The sequence below is a fragment of the Propithecus coquereli genome, unplaced genomic scaffold (genome assembly GCF_000956105.1).
Source record: "Propithecus coquereli isolate 6110/MARCELLA unplaced genomic scaffold, Pcoq_1.0 Scaffold238, whole genome shotgun sequence".
Classification (NCBI taxonomy): Eukaryota; Metazoa; Chordata; class Mammalia; order Primates; family Indriidae; genus Propithecus; species Propithecus coquereli.
Window position 1 is genome coordinate 2,102,727 of NW_012147930.1, and position 17,052 is coordinate 2,119,778.

At 39.5% G+C, this 17,052-nt stretch overlaps 1 protein-coding gene across 1 annotated transcript in view; it reads right to left on the reverse strand.

Annotated features, from left to right (window-relative positions):
* CSMD1 (CUB and Sushi multiple domains 1) overlaps nucleotides 1-17,052 on the reverse strand; it is a 1,519,798-nt gene that overhangs the window by 668,860 nt on the left and 833,886 nt on the right. Inside the window, 1 exon segment of the mRNA XM_012645868.1 lies at nucleotides 15,742-15,936. Within this exon segment, the coding sequence (XP_012501322.1) occupies nucleotides 15,742-15,936 (195 nt within the window).

The window sequence follows — 17,052 nt, forward strand, 5'->3', positions numbered from 1 at the left end:
AAAAAAGGAAAGGAAATATTCTTGGGATATTAGGTTTATTTAGAAATTATCCTTCCCTTTGTCTTAAATCCACGGGGAAAGCAAGAGAAGTTAAAGTGACTGTTCATGTCATTTTCAATCTACACATGGAGAAGTGGATGTCACGATATTTGATTTCCATAAAATGAACAGGATCAGCAACAACTCCTAACTATCATGGATTGTATCATGATTCTTATTTTACCTAGAGAATCCAGGGATGTCACTATTTATCAGTTTAATCAAGCAGTGATGCCCACTCACATGGAACCCACCTTTAGTACATATTCTGATCAAAACTATTAGCTGCTCATAGCACCACTCAAAATAACACCAAGGCTTACCAGTCCCTGAAAGGCCCTATGTGCACTGGACCCTCAGGCTCCCCTATTCCTTATATTCTCCCCTTTTCTCCCTCCATCCCCCCTCCTTTTTCCTCACTTGCTCTAGACACATTGCCTCTTGGGGCCAGAGTCAGGCATGTTACTACCCCAGGACCTTTGCACTGATCCTACTAACTGAGATGTGTTTCCCCCGCTACCTTCAGGGCTCCTCAAAGCTCAACTTCCTGCCCACCTTCTCTGACCACCATATGTAACACAGCATCCATCTGGATCACCCCCTGTCTCTCTGTCCTATGTGCTTGAATTCACAGTGCTTTGCCAAGTGCAAAGTGTTGGAATATGAGCTTCGGAGCTTTTCTTCACACTGGCTTACCCCCAACCTAGGAGGCAGCCTGATACTCAGTAACCATTCTGTCTTTATTTCTACCTTTTTTTTTTTTTATTCAGTGAATGATCCCTGAAATCCCTATAATGATATTTGTCACAAACGAGCCTCCATTCAGTTATCGGGATAAGTGATGGGGCTACGACAAAATATATTTCTGGGACTATACATGGCATCAAACTATACCCTATGGAAGAGCAGAAGAAGAAAAGTAGTTCATTTAGTTATAGAAATATGTGGCTTTTTCAAGTATGAGGTTTAAAAAAAGAACAGTCTCTAAGAACTGCCACAGGACTCCTAGTAGAGCGGTATTTCAGACAGAAATTATAGCCAAGAAGGAAGTTTTGTAATTATAGCAGTCCGTAAGGGGTTTTGGTTTGCACGTTTGCTTTGCTTTTCTTGTTTTCAGCAAGTGGCTAAGCCACAAGTCCAAGAAGTTTTTTGTTTGTTTTTAAACTCACCAGAGCAGCAAGGAAATTTCAGGCAGAGAAAAAAAAATAGTCAAAGAAAAACATTAAGAAAAGACAATTAAGAGCAAGCTTCAGGACAATTAGAAGAAGGATTTCAAGTTTCGTCATTAACCATCTGAAGAAAACTTAGAAATCACATATAAAAAGTAAAATGTATTGGGAAAATTAGTAATTATTAGAACTGAATCATTCTCGCCAATATTTAGATGATGTATTAATATGATAGAAGCTCCTTTTATTCCATAGGTACTAATAAACAATTAAAATATTTCAACGTTTTCAGACATTGATATTCATTTTGTTATATCTGAAATAATGTTTAATTGGAAATCTGAAAAATTTGTTTTCTAACTAAGTAAATGCGATTTAAAATCCCATCCCCTTCCTTCTTATTTACACAACATGCAGAACAAAAAATAAAGTTGGTTTCAAAACTTCCAGGTAAATACTTGATTATAAAATTTAGCATACAACAAATATTTTTAAAAGGATTGTGGTACAATATTGAGTCATTTCATTCAGTATTGTAAAAACTGTGCCCCAAGGACTTGCATGACGCAAATCTAGAGGTTGCAAGTAGCAAAACAGAATTAAGTGGGTGGGCATCGGCGCCCACACCAAATTTCTATCAGAGTAATTATTTTTGAAGTCTGTTTCCTATATTGAGTTTTCATAAAATTTTGCGTTTGAAGAAAATGCTGTATAGCTAAAAGAAGTTAGCATATCACCAAGTTAATCCAAGAGGAAGATAAAGTTTTCAATAAAAGATGCATTTGAATCTACTGCTTTCTGTAAGTGGGGAAAATAATTCTAAATGGAAGCAGAAATGAGAGTACACTGATTTCTATTTTCTCCCAAGGAATTTCAAACTTTTAAAAAGTTTTATTCTCAACTCTAAAATTGTTACATCCCTTGCCTGGGTATAAATCTTGCTAGGGACCTGTCTTGTGGACATAACTCAAAATACAGAATAAAATATTACTTAGAGACAAACTTTACTGTATTTATCATAAGGAAAAATTGAAGCCGCCTAAATATGTAATGACAGATAAGTCATTAAATAAAGTATGATGCATCCAAACCCTATGATCATCCAGCATGCTTACCCAACATTCGTAATACTGCTTCAGTGAATTCCTAAGTTATAACATTAAATTTATAAAATGCAGGGTATAGGATGGATATATAATCTCATCTCAGTTTTAAAAATTGTATGAAAAAATACCAAGTAAATAAGCAAGAAACATGCCCACATATAATGTAATATGCGTTTTGTAATACTAGGAGATATTACCTAGCATGGTTTCCCTAAGGCCATGTAGAATATGGTACCAGTGAAAACTCTCAAGTCAGATTGTCTGGGTTTCAATCTGACTTCTGCCACTTACTTTTATACACCTTTTGGGGAGTTCTTGCCTTCTCTGAGGCTCAGTTTGGTCTTCTTTAAAATGGATATAATAATGGTATCAGTTCACAGGGAGTCAGATGAATTAATCACTAATAACACGCTTAGACCAGCGCAGGGAATATCAACGGCGCCATTATAAATGGCTGTTACTATTTTCTTCATTACAGTACACAGTGGTCACTCAATTATAGTTTATTATGTTATTTTGGAGCATTCTATCAAAAGTTTTAAGGACTCCCCTTCCCAAGTCTCCCTTCGGGGGAGTGAAGTGGCTGCTCCAGGAGGGAGGGGTCTGCAAGCTGGGGCTCAGGCTGCCCCACCCTCTCCCGGCTCCACTCCTTGAGGGGCTGGAATGAAAGGGGCCAACACATGCACCACCACCCCCTCCTCTCCCTCTTCTCCCATAGACTCGCCACCACTTATTTTATGCCGAGACCATCAGGAGTTTGTCCTTGAACAGCCTTGTCCTTGCTCACAGCACTCACTGAAGCAGCCCTGGTCTCCTGGGTCACCTTTACCCCCCCGACTCTCATCCCCTCAAAGGTCTACAGATCTCTCTTTCTGACTCCTGAATCACATTCTTCCCAAGACCTCGAAACCTTTCCACTCGGACCTCTGAAACTCAAACTGTCCTACATCCCAACCACTTCTGAGCTATTTCCTTCCCTCTCCCTCTTGTGGAAATCTGGACGTCTTCTGAGGACACTGCATCTCTGAAGTCCTCTCAGGTGGCTGATAGTTTGCTTCCATGGCCCACTTTTGAAACCTTTCTTTTGACTCCACATCTGCTTCCAGAATCCACGCTCACCTCTAGCCTTGCTTGCTGAAACCCCTTTCACTAAAACACACCTGAAGAGTCTATATTTGTAATCTTTCCTTTCTTCCCATCCTCTCTTGAACCCGCTTATGTCAGAGTTTCATCCTCACTGGTCCTCAGCACGGCGCCCATCTATACAGCCAGGCCAGTAACCCCAGGGGCCTCTCCTGCTGCTCTTCCCCATCAAGCTCTCAACGACATTTCCTCATTCCTGAGATACTTTCATCATTATACTTCTGAACAGTCATGAGAACTTGCAAAACTAGTACAGCGTCATGCTGCATACCCTCCTCTGATTTCTGTCAATTGTTACATCTTGCACAATTAAGTCCCCTATATAATATAAAATGGCATAGTATTTGCACATAATCTAAGCACATCCTTTCATACACTTCAAATCATCTCTAGATTATTTATAGCATCTAATACAATGAAAATGTCATGCAAATAGTTGTTATGCTGTATTGTTTAGGGAATAATGACAAGGAAAAAAAAGTCCATATGTGTTCAGTACGGACACAACCATCAACAGCAATGGAACACTTTCTGGATTTTTTTTCTCCTTGGATATTTCCCTCCTTGATTGGTTGAATCTGCAGATGTGGAATGATGGATAAGGAGGGGTGGCTGTGTATGACTTTGTGCCATTGTAGTCACCAGACTTTTTATACACCTCTCATGACTTTGCCTAATCTCATCATCTAGTTCTCATTCCCCTCATAAGTTTCATTCCATCTCCCAATCCTTCGGGAAGTACGCAAAATTCAGTCTCTCCACCTCTTTTCTTCCTAACTACATTCATTCCTTTGTTGATCTCATCTGGTTTTAGTTGCATGGGTTTAGATATCATGGGAGAACGAAGGAATGGACACAAATACTAAGACAATCTACAGGGAAATATTGGTTTCTACTGGAAATCAAAAGGCAATTAAAGCAACTTTGGAGCATTATTTTAATGCCACCAAACTCTCAGCAAACTAAAAAGAAATGTGAACATGAAAACCTGTGGTAATTGTGGTAAAACTCCTGTGGCATTAGAAATTCATTCATCAAGTTTGCAAAACATAAATAACGTTCCTCGAATTCTATCCTTAGGAAATAATTAACCAGAAGAAACAAAAGCAATGCTATATGTACACAGACAGTAATTATAGCATTATGTGTAGAAGTAAACATTGGAAACACTCATTATGTTCAATTACGGGGAGAGCCAATAATTAGTATAATATTGAGAATCAAATTATGTCAATGAAATTTGAAATATTTATGATTTAATGCTAATCTTACAAAGGAGAATATAAATGTTATGTGCTCTATGATTTCAGTCTCTGAATCTTTTTAGAGGTTGAGTTGGCTTCTTGTGGTCTCTATCCCCCCATTCTAGCTGTTCAAAGATATGATGTGATGCTAACAGCAGTTATTAGTACTGAGCACTTTGAGTGTCTCAATTAATCTGTGCTAGTCATGTGAGATGAAAAGTCATCTCAGTCCAATTTAACAGATTCAGAACCCACGGCTTTGCAAGGAAATAGCTTGTCCGAGATGTGCCAGGTAGTACATGATGATACTGGAACTCGAATGACAAAGTCCTGACTAGTAAACACTTCGCATTACTGCCCGTCACAATGAAGGACGTTTTCTTGGGCATGTATTTATTCTGGCTCTAGACAAATTCATTTTTACAGCTCTATAACCCAATATGATACCTGCATGGAATAAAACAACAGAAAAATACCGCAAAGTAATCCACAAAACTGAAAATAATTGACAGAGGCACTTAGGATTATTTTTTACACTGTTACAATTGTACGGAATGAGATAACGTGAATAACATGCTCAGCAGAATGCGCACCACCCGAAGGATGGACATATTTGAAACTCGGACTTGGGGGGGGCAAGGGCAACATACGTAACCTAAACATTTGTACCCCCATAATATGCTGAAATAAAAAAAAAAAAAAGAAAGCCTGCAGCACAAAGATGATGATGCAAAATATTAGACCAGGTCTACTACAATCTCAGAGGGATATATGTTTTTGCAATGGAGTAGTTCTTTTTTTTCTTTTTTCGATAGGATTTACATTGGAGTTGCTTATTGCAAAGTATGCAAGAAAAGTGCTTAAAACTAAATTGTGTAAAACCACTCAAACTTAATTTAAAGCTAGGTTTTTAATATAAAGACTGTCTCATTCAATCTTACTTTGCATTGCTTGGTCCTGACGTGACAGATCATTTAAGATTCATTCTACGATGTTACTTCTGTAACATAATTGATAAAAACACAGCTGTGTTTTAAATATCACAGAATTTATAGGCACCCATAAAAGGCATGACTTCTCTTCCTTCTCCTCCCCTCCGGCTATGTTTTCCCCAGGCTGTGCTTGCCTAGCAAGCAGGAGAATGTCTGCAATTAAACAGCCTTGACTGACTTTTCATAAAGAATTGGCAAGTGACATATTGCCATTCCCAGCCGCATTATGGAAGGCTTATCAATTAGAGCAATCTGCAGCTTCACACCGCTCTACATGAAACATGGGCATGCATTATTTGGCATGTTTTATTAAAAGTATTACTGATACTGCTACTGCTTCTTTGTTCAGTGGCATCTTTGGTTGCCAACTATCATTCATTCTGTCAAGAAAACACAACTGTCTTAAAATGGATCAAATCAGTTTAACTCCTAAAAAAAAATAACTGTTACATTCTATATTGTCTAAAGCATCACATAGTAGTGACAATGTGTTTGGACACATTCAGGTGAATATTTATCTTAAACGTATGTGTTTAGACAAAAACCAAGGGTAGAAATTTATTCGGTAAGCAGCCTTAGTTTTAAAAAATGATTCATATGCTCTTACATTTCTATGGTTTATAGATCATGCTTCCAAACAAAACAAAAGCAAACAACAACAAACCCTACCTTCAATTTTCCCAAAGAAGGTGACAGTCAGAGGCAAATGTGAAAAGCACAAAGCGAGAGTGGGCTATTTATTATACCACCAGTTCTGGTTTGTATAGCCTTGGACATAACACCTAACCTCTCAGAGATTTTGATTCCTCATCTGCAAAATCTATTACTATTAACCTTGAAACTCTTTGGATAGGATCATCTAACATAATGTATTTAAAGTTCATAACACAGCACACCTAACAGAGGTTAAGGCTCAGGAACTGTGAGGAAAAGGGGTGAGGATGAACTCAATCCAAAGAAAGCCGTTCTCCGGAGGAAGAAAACGATTTGGCTGGGTAAATAGACTACTGTTTGCTTTGTTTTCTCCAAGTTCGACTTACTCCATAAAGAAGTAGCTTTGGCAAAATACATTTAGCCTTTAAGTAAAATGTTAGGAAAGCCCTACAGCCAAACAGCCCTCTTTGGATCAAAAGTTCTCTTGAGCTCAATTTACATATATACTTTTTCACTTGACATGTATGAGGCTTCTGTTAGTCGTGTCTACCAAAGACCTAGGCAGCAATTTTAGCCAAGTTTGCATCATAATCATGAAAGACACAATCCTACACGTCATAATCCCAAATGTTGAAATCCTGACAGATCAGACGCTGAAAATCCAAATTCCTAAAGTTCTTAATGCCCAAAATCTTGAATATCACAATCACAGGAATCATAGAAGAATTTCAGAAAGAGCAGTGCCATGTGGAAAAAGAATGTGAACATTTTCTCCGAGGAAACACATGTCCTGAAAGAGATCAAGCAGCTATTCATAGTGATGCAAGACTTCAAAATATAGTCAATGACCATGAAAGTCAGCCAGCCCTGTGGACCGTCTCCACACAATTGCCCATAATCTACCCTGTTTTCCCATATGTCCAATTTCTTTTCATTTGGGGGGAGGGTTTATTGTGTTTTTTTCTTTTCCTTTCTTGAGTTTTTTTTCACTATTTTAAATGGTCAGCATTATTTTTCACAATTTGTCATACTATGTTTTTCATCTTTACATCATTTCCAATACCAGGCATATAAACTGTGTAGAGACTTTTAGAGAATTCTAATTAGTTTTATGAATTTTTTTTTTTTTTGTGCAGATTTGACTCCAAGACAGTGCATTATCAGAACGTTGACTTTATGTGCGAGCCTTGCGTAGGTACCTCAACACGTTTAAACTTCCTCAACAAAGGGATATCCTTTTTGTACATCTGTGTTTGTGAAAGATAAAATTTCTTGAGATCTAGGCTTTTTAGGCAACTGCACATTCTGTGGCTGCCCATCGTGGTTTTCGTTTGATCTCATTAATTTTGCAACCTGAGACTTTACTGAATTTATCAATTCTAGGAGTCTTATGGTACAGTCTTCAGGGTTTTCTAGATATAAGACCATGTAGTTGGCAAACAGGGATAGTTTGACCTCCTGTTTTCCAATTTTTATGCCCTTTATTTCTGTCTCTTGCGTGGCTGCTCTGGCTAGGACACCCAGCACTATGCTGAATAGAAGGGGTGGCCATGGGCAAACTGGTCTGGTTCCAGTTCTTAGGGGGAATCTCATCAAAAGACTTAAGTTGTTCATGACGGTATTTCAGCTGACACAGTTATAAAACTGGGTACACACAATTGCCAACCATGGTGATATGCATTTATACATTTCCTTTTTTGACCTATTTTTTATGAATATTGTCCATCTGCTCATTACTGTTATACCTGTGCAACCATCATTAGTATACCTGAGGGTTTATGCTCACAAAAATATGCACATTATTATGGCCTGTTTCATTGTGCAAAGCGGTCTATGAAGTGTTCTGCCATGTTTTTTATATTCCTCAAACAAATTTCCTTTTAAAATATAAATATCTTTTTTAAGAACTTTTTTATTATTTTAACAGAATTATATTTTCGGGATGTTGATCTGTGAGGATTTCCACACTCGGGATCGTGGCCTTCAGGGTCACCGTCGGCTCACGAACGATGCTGAGGAGCAGTAACCACAGTTCCCTTGTGCCATCTTCCTGGTTTCATTCTTCTTCCTAGGCACGCAATCCCCGAGTGGCCTGCAGGGGTGTCGATGAATCAGAACCTGCGTCGCACAAGGAGCAGGTGGAGGAAGGGAGGGCACAGGAGCACAGCGACCGCCATCTCTGCAGGACGGAGCCCAGGCACCGGCTTCATTCATGGCAGCGGAATGTCTCCAGGCGGCCAGCGTCCTCTCTGCCCCACCCCGGATGCTTCAGGGTCCGAGCACACATTTCTCAAGAAGAAAATGTTTCTTTAACTCAAGTTCAAATATTTGCTTCCCAATCCTAAGTTAGGTTCTTTCAAAGATATTTATCATTCTCATAAATCAGAAGGGAGCAGGCAGCATGTTACAGGGGCCAAGATGTGGACTCTGTCGCCAAAGAGTCCAGGTCAGATTTCGCCTCCCCCACATACTGTGTCTGCGTCTGAGTCTCTTCCTCTAAACAGGAATGATGATAATATATACCTTGCAGGGTTACTCTGAAAATTAGTAACAAGAATATATTGATGCATATAAACAGTGTCTGACACTTGGTGATTGCTATATGTTTAACCCTTATTATCATGATTTTTTCTTAAAATCTAAAATTGTGACTAAGCCGTGACTTCTATCACTTTAAGACAGGTGCTACTTCATTTGCTAGAAATCATCTACATCTGGACTATTGCTAAATCTATATTTCTATACTAGGTCATGTTATTTATACGCATATTTGCATACATGTGCATGTTGTATATGCAATTCCGTTTCAGTATTTCAGTCCAGGAAGTGGCATGTAAAATAAAATGGACCGTTCCTACATAGACCTACCCTTCATTAGGCACTCATTTTGCCTTTTGCCCGAGTCTCTAGACACTCAATTTATCTTCTTAAATCAGCCTCATAATCTTTTATTCCAAAGAATATCAATAATTTCTAAAATCTCTTTATTTCAGAGCTACCAAATTGAGATCCTATAGTTCACATGAATTTCTCTTTGAGTTTTTGCCATTCCACTACAGGCACTTAGATCCAATATCAGAAGATGCTTTTGAGACGGGAAGGGAGGGGAGATAGAAACAGTCATAACTGCTGATATTTCTAGAATTTCTCTATGTGCCCAGCTCTTTGCTCAGCATTTTACCTGGGTTATCTCATTTAGTCATTACAACAAACCTATCAAATAGACAATTTTACCCAGATAAGAAATTGAGACCAGAGAGATTAAATAAATTGACCAAAGACACAGAACACCTGATTGGTGGAGCAGGCTCTGCCGGGCAACGCTGCAGAGCTGCTGTCCAAGGCGCTGCAACACGACCGCGCTTTGCTCACCTTCCTTACGTGCCGGAGACTTTGCCAGATGCTGCACTTCATTTAACCCTCACACTGACACGGAGAATGACATCTCTTCAAAATGTTTGTTTTTTCTATTGAAAATACAGCATAAAGATTGGGTATGTGACCTCTGCTGTTGGGCCGCCTGGGTCCACACCTCACTCCTTCTACTTGCTGGCTATGTGAACACCTTAGGTCAGGAGCACACATACCAAAGACGGAGAAGGAGTCTGAGAAAGACGTCCGATTTGCTGATGATAAAGTAGATCATAACTCCCAGGTCCTAGAATAACTCATTTGTATGCGTTCATCCCTCTTCAGCTGCACATGCAACAGAGCTGTTTCCATCTCTTTGCTTCCTCCACCAGCAAATATCCATCTTTTTCAATCTTCCATGATCTTCCTTCATTGGATCCTGATGCCATTTCTTCCAAAACTAAGCAGGGTTTTAAATGACATTTCTTTTGAGAAATATACTTGGATTAATAAGGAGCTAGCTCACTCTTATCTTTTGCCCAAACTGATTTTCAAGCAGACTCTCTCCTCTCTGCTATTACTCAGATAAAATATGTTTCAGCAATGGCTGGAAAGTTAAAGGGAAGAATTCCAATCAGAATCTGGCACAGATTTCTGTATTTCAGACCCATTTTCTTATCATTCTTCATAATTAAACTACATCCATATATTGAACCCTACACCATAAGAGAAAATGAAACCCACTCACAGCATCAGAGCTCTACACAATTAACAATGGGTATAGAAGAAAAAAGATAAAATCCCTCCACCTTCTAAATCTGTGCTGTCTAATACCACAGCCAGGCATATAGGGCTAATGAGAATTTGAACCGTGGCTATTTCATACGGAGATATGACCTGTTGAAAACCACATCAGATTTTCACACTAGTATGTTAAAAAAGCAAAATACATCATTAATAGTTTATAATGATTGTGCATTGACTTGATGAATCTTTGGGATATTTTGGGTTGATAAAATCCATTATTAAAACTAATTTCACCTGTTTCCTTTTACTTTTTAACGTGTGACTGAGGATTTTTAAATTCACATTTGGCTCACATTTGTGTTACATTCCGAGTGGACAGTGCCATTCTAAATACTGAGGAACTTGCGTGTGTTGCTTGGTGTGCGACAGCTGAATAGCCCCCATCCCCAGCAGTGCTGCCACAGAGAGTGGGGGTGCCCCGTGACAACGCAGCCCGTTTGGAGCACGTGCACCTGCAGTCCTCCCCACGCTGTGTCTCTTCCCTAGTCCCTCAAATGACTCTGTCTTGTAGCTGCCCTTTAAAACCTCCTGCCTGTGCCTTTGCTCCTTGGCACATGCCTGAAGACTTCTCTCCAGTGGTGACTTTTCTCTCTCTGTTTCATTGGAACCCCCCACCTAGGCCCCTCACCTCCCCAATCGTCTTAATCTTGAATGACAAAACTGAGGGCAGTTCAGTGAGAAAACTAAATCAGAGGAATGGAAGACGTTGAGGTCTAAAGTTAGATCAGAGATAGCAAGGAAGCAGTGCCGTTCACTGCTCTAACTTTGGAGGGACATAGGCTTTCGTTCAGACCGTGGACAAAGCTGACAAACTCTTTTGATCTCTATTTCTTGAGCCTTGGTTGATGTCAGATGATATCAGTGCTCATCAAAGCTTGAGGATGTTTTGAGCTGATAAATTCGTCAAGTGCTGCCTGGGAGAGGGTAGTGAGATCTGTCTAATTCTGGAGTCCAACATTAGAAAGTCCACCTGCCCATCTATTTCATGTATGAACATATACATACATATGGAAAACATATATGGACATATATGGAATATGTGTATATTCTAATAGCATTTTTATTGGTAATAAAGGTGCTATTTTAGTTCGGCATATGCCTTACTATTCACTTGCTCACGTCTTGTTTGTTTCCACTCTCAGAGGAGGAAGAGAAGCCAATAATGTGCTTAAAATAATGAAACAATGCTCTAAAAATTCTACAAGGAAATGTTTTCCATGTATACTTTTATCCTTAGTCAAAATACCCATCAATGTGGATGCAGATGAGGACGTTCACACCCATGCTAAGGTTTAAAGATTTTCCTCCAAAGTGACATTTTAAGAAAGCTATTTGTGGCAGAACTAAGGGAAAGAAGACACCGGATTTAGGAATCGTTTACAGATTGAGTTGACTACTACAGGAGGTCTCCAAGGTACTGGCTGTGGAACAGCCCTGCAAAGCATCCCGGAACCCTCTGGGGAGGGTTCACAGAGAGGCAGGTGGTAGGTTTGGGGGACACTAGGGAGGGGGATGCTGACAAGGTGGTAAAGGGACAACGTGCTGGGGAAGGGACAGCTGGAAACTGCAGGAACAACAGAAATATGATCGCATTTTGAATATTGAGTAATCCAGTCTAAGTTAGACAAATAAGTCCATGGACTTCAGACAGAGAGAGGCATAGAGTTAATTCATAGCAAGAATTCAAATAGTTAAACAGGAGAAGATACCTGGATTATTGTGATGAATGCATAGTTTTATTAACTGACAAAGGAAAGATAAGGATAATTCAAAATTTTAGGACAAATAGAAGACAATCGTGAAAAAGATGGGCCAGTCTTTTCACCAGTCTGGTTTTCCTTCTTCCTGAGTCAACGAGGCTTCCATTCCCTGGCTCTGTTTGCAGTGAAATGCGGCCTCACTGCCGAGCCCTAACTAAAGGCGCCCACGTGCAGGGGAAGGAAGAGCACCATGTGCAGAGGACCTGCCTGGAACAACCCGACTCCTTTCCTTCCTCTGCTGACCAGGTGGAGCAGCCTGGCGACCTTGATGGAGACCCAGAGGCAGAAGATGGCAATCTCCAAGTCGCCGCTGCTCCCAGAGGAAGACTCATTCTGGATTTAATAGGAGCAAACTGTATCTGTGCTTGAGCCCATTAACATTACAGGAACAAAACAAGCAGGACAAGAATGTGCTGGTCCAAATGTGGAACAAATGTAACTAGGACTTCATTATGAATAACTGAGGCAAGGAAAGAGTGGCATGAGGGATCGTGAGCGTGGACTCACAGGAGAGGAAGGCTAATGACAGGCACACACGTGGCTCTGCGGTGAGCAATCCTTACAGTTATCACAACGGGAATGTTCATTACTTTTCAACTTTTATAAGCAGCCTTTAGACAAATTAAGGGGGACTTCATTAGGATTACAGGATAAAATATAAATGCCAGCAGCTCTGATATTACAGAAGCGCTATCGCTGCCGAGAGAACGCAGAGAGGCGAGGGGCAGGAGGCGTGCTGGAAAGAGGAGAGCAAGGACATTCACGTCTCACAAAGCGGAAAGGCAAGAGATGGCGCCAGAAAGGAAATAAATAAGGCGTAAAGAATCAAATGCATCATGTGAATTTATAAAGATAATGTATCAAAATCCAAATCATATTGGCAGAAGCAAACCATGGGAAGTGGAAGTGATGCAATAAAGTAATACTCATAGCAATATATCAATTCAGAAAGTTTAAAATCGATAAAGCAAAAAGAATAATATAAACAGATATAAGACAAGAAAGACAAAAAACCTAAAGATGGTTAAATTTTATTGCGTCTGTGGCATAAGAGTGTGCATGCTACAATGGAATGCTGCTTTCTACAGTAAGACTTTCTGTATTCTTAAATTTTTTAACCACGTGCATATGTTACCTAGATTTTTAAAAGTTTACAAAAGTAGATGACAGAATCGAAACCACAGCTGACCTGTGGTAATGTCCACGTCAGAAATTTAAGACTTTGTCAATTCGAGACTTTATTTTCTTACCTTTATTGCAGAAACAATCATAGTCTGTTGCCTACTTATTTGAGGTTATTTGAGGTACTAACAGGATCATGCATTTATGGGCTTCAGCTATTTACAAACTAATGTTTAAACGTGACTTTTGGACGCCTTTCTGTGGTGGCCCATGTGAGTCGTGCATGTGATGGTAGCTACCATAGGCCACTCTGTGAAGTGCAGCACACATGAAAATAAGTTATGGACGACAGCTTGTAATTGGGAACCTCCAGAGCTGTGACTTTAGGGATCTCAGCTCCACAAAGCTGCTAAAAGTTACTTTCTAAAGTACAGTTTGCAAAAACAAAATGTTCCATTGTAGAAAGAATAAAGTCCTGTAAGCAGGTGATGTTCAGGTAAGACGGAGCATGAATCTCTGGCTGGAGTTGGCTCGTGTTGGGGTAGCCTGGCTGAGATCTAGACATGGAGTCCATTTAACAAACTAGAAGCCAGTCCGGGTGAGATGGAAAAAAAAATAACTGGAATATTAGAGTGGGAGTAGAAACGGAGCTAAGTGAGAGGCAATTTGAAATGAAAAAAAAAAAAAAAATGGCATGGCATTGCTTGAGACCTAAAGGATTCAAGAAATGATGGGGAGAGCAATGCCAGAGTCACTTCGATTTTACCCAGAGTGAGTGGAACATAATGGAAACGATGGTAGAAATAAGGAAGAAGAAGAAAGGACATATTTAGGATGTAGCAAGTAGCAATGTCCTTAAGTAAGACCAATTAGTTTAGAGAAATCCACAAAAAGCCAATGAATTGGGACATTTGTGTAAATTTGGAGGACATCACTGTTTTGACAATAGCAAGATGGATAATAATTAATAGCAATGAGAAAAAATGAAGAGGGATATAATAGACCTCAGAAACATGCAGAGCAAATGAGCATCTCGGGAGGAATAATGGAGATTTGGAGTAGGAAATAGTCACCATGGAATTTCTCTGGGATAGAGGAATAACTGGAAGGTGGTAAATTCCAACTCAGACATCTACTAGCTGGAACACCCTGGGCAAATCACTTTTCCTATCTAACTCTCATATCCCTCATCTACAAAATGAATCTTTGATGAGATACTTACTTGTGAAGATTAAATTTGATAGAGTATTATTTGACCCATAATAAGTACCCAATACGTATTAGCTTGTAGTAATAGCAGTAGTAATAATAACATGCCATCACACCATTAATAAAGCAATTAGCATCAGGGAGTTCTCATAAGACTATAACATTTAGCAGAAAAATGAATTAAAAATAGGCAAGTACTCATTAAACAGCATAGGTTGAAATGCAAGTGTAGTGATCAAAATAAGACGATGCCCTGCAGTTGAGGCTGTAAATTGGTAGTTATAAGCATGGATTAAATGTCAGAGTTGGGTTTGAGTCTCACCTCATCATATACTATCTCTGGTACCTTTTGAAAATTAAAGTTCTGTTTCTGTATCTTTTAAATGAGTGTGTATAATCATGACATCAGCCAGTTGTTGTGAGAGTTAAATGATACGATTCAGGTGACGTGCTCAGAACATTTTCCGGCATTTCATTAAGACCTCAATAAATGTGAGCTATGCTTTTAATTTCGAACCCACACAATGAGGTTTTCTTAGGAAGTCAAAATCTAAGAGTCGAGTATGCTCTTTCCTAAAGTCATTGAAACAGTAAACTAATTTCATCAGAAAGTGTAAAAATCGCAGGGCTTCAGGTGAAGTAGTTCTAATCTCGCACTGAATCATGATGATGAACACTCGGCAGAGGGCACCTGTTCACGATCACTGCATTTCAGAAGCCTAAGAATGTTGAAAGTGTTCTTAAAAAATAAACATGTAACTATCATGGGTTGTTTGTCATTTTTAACAAGGATAAAAAAGGAACAATCAAAGCATGAGGACACACACATCTACTTCAAATCTATGACAAGAGGTGATCAAAACAGGCAGAAGTCCATAAAGTTTGTGAAATAGAATGAAGAAAATTTTGAATATTTGGGGACATAATAACAAACCGTAAACTTGTCACTCACTTCTCAGGGTCCAATCATGGTTTCTCACGTAAAGTATAACATTAGTTTGGGGAACAGAGTGAGCTGGCACAATAAGACCCAGCCGAATCTCTCTTTTCATTTCGATGGAAGCTTTTATTAACATAAGATCAGCTCCAAAGCTGCTGTCTTAGTGTGGGTGGCAGTTCGCAAGCACACACAGGCGGGACGGTACCTCTGCAAAAAGGGGCTGGGAAGTCCCACGACGCGCCATTCCCGGGGCTGACGATGCAGGTCAGGATCGCGTGACCTTCCAGGATGTAGCCGGAGAGACAGCTGTATCGGATTTTGTCTCCTATGTTGAATCTCGTTCCGTGCAGTACTCCTTTTAATATTTCTCCAGGGTTTCCACATGTGTGGCTAGGTAAGACTGTCGGAAGGAGAAAAGGAAGGAGGGAAAAAAAGTTAAATTTTCCATTGAGATACATTTATATCACAAAACAAGCACCACTTTTTGAACTATAAAAATTAGGGAATCTGTAGCATAGATATTCTTTTTAATTGCACCTAAAAACTAGACTGAGAAAACATTTAAAAAAATGTTTATAGTATATTAAAAGTGACACTTTAAAGGTAGGAAACATGGCAATTCTATGTGGGGGAGCCCTTCAGTTTGCAACTCAGGAAGCTTTCTCAATCGAATTATTTTATAATTTTGCCTGTAAGCTGAAGGCCCTTACAGTCAGACACAGGCTGAAGATCCACAATGAACCGTTATCAAAGAACCGTTAGTGACGATCCTTATTAGAAGGCATAATTCACTAGTTGACTGTGTCTAGATAAGTTGTTTCCCCAAAGACAAGAGTTATCAATGTAAATCTATCAAAGAAACCTGCTAAAGGTAACTGCCACACATAATAACTGCCACAGTGAAAAATCCAAATGAGCCATTTGAAAATTTAACGTAGCCCGTACAACTTTTCTGTGCATTTTTCTGTTAAAAACAAGAGAATACTTTTTAATTAACTTTAGCATGGATAATATAATTGACTCTTGTGCAGAAAGATCAACATCACAAGATTAAACATTAACATACATTCACATGCTGCATAATGACATCTCTGTCAAAGATGAACCTCGTAGGTGATAAGGTTCCACGAGATTATAATAGTGCTGACAAACTCCTAGTGCCCAGTGACGTGGTGGCTGCCACAATACTGTAGCACGAGGCATCACGCAAGCGTTTGTGGAGATGCCGGTGTTAACAGACCTGAGCTGCCCGTCATGTGAAAGTCTTGCACACACAATCGTATGCAGTTCATGACACTTGATGATAAAAAACTACGATGTTAGCAGTTTATGTATTTACTGTGCTGTACTTTGTATCATCATTTTAGAATGTGTTCTTTCTACATATAAAAAGAAAGTTAACTGTAAAACAGCCTCCGGCAGGTCCTCCAGCAGCATGCCAGGAGACGGCAGCTCCACGCACGGTACTGCCCTGAAGGCCTCCAGGGGGACCAGATGTGGCGCTGGAAGGCAGTGA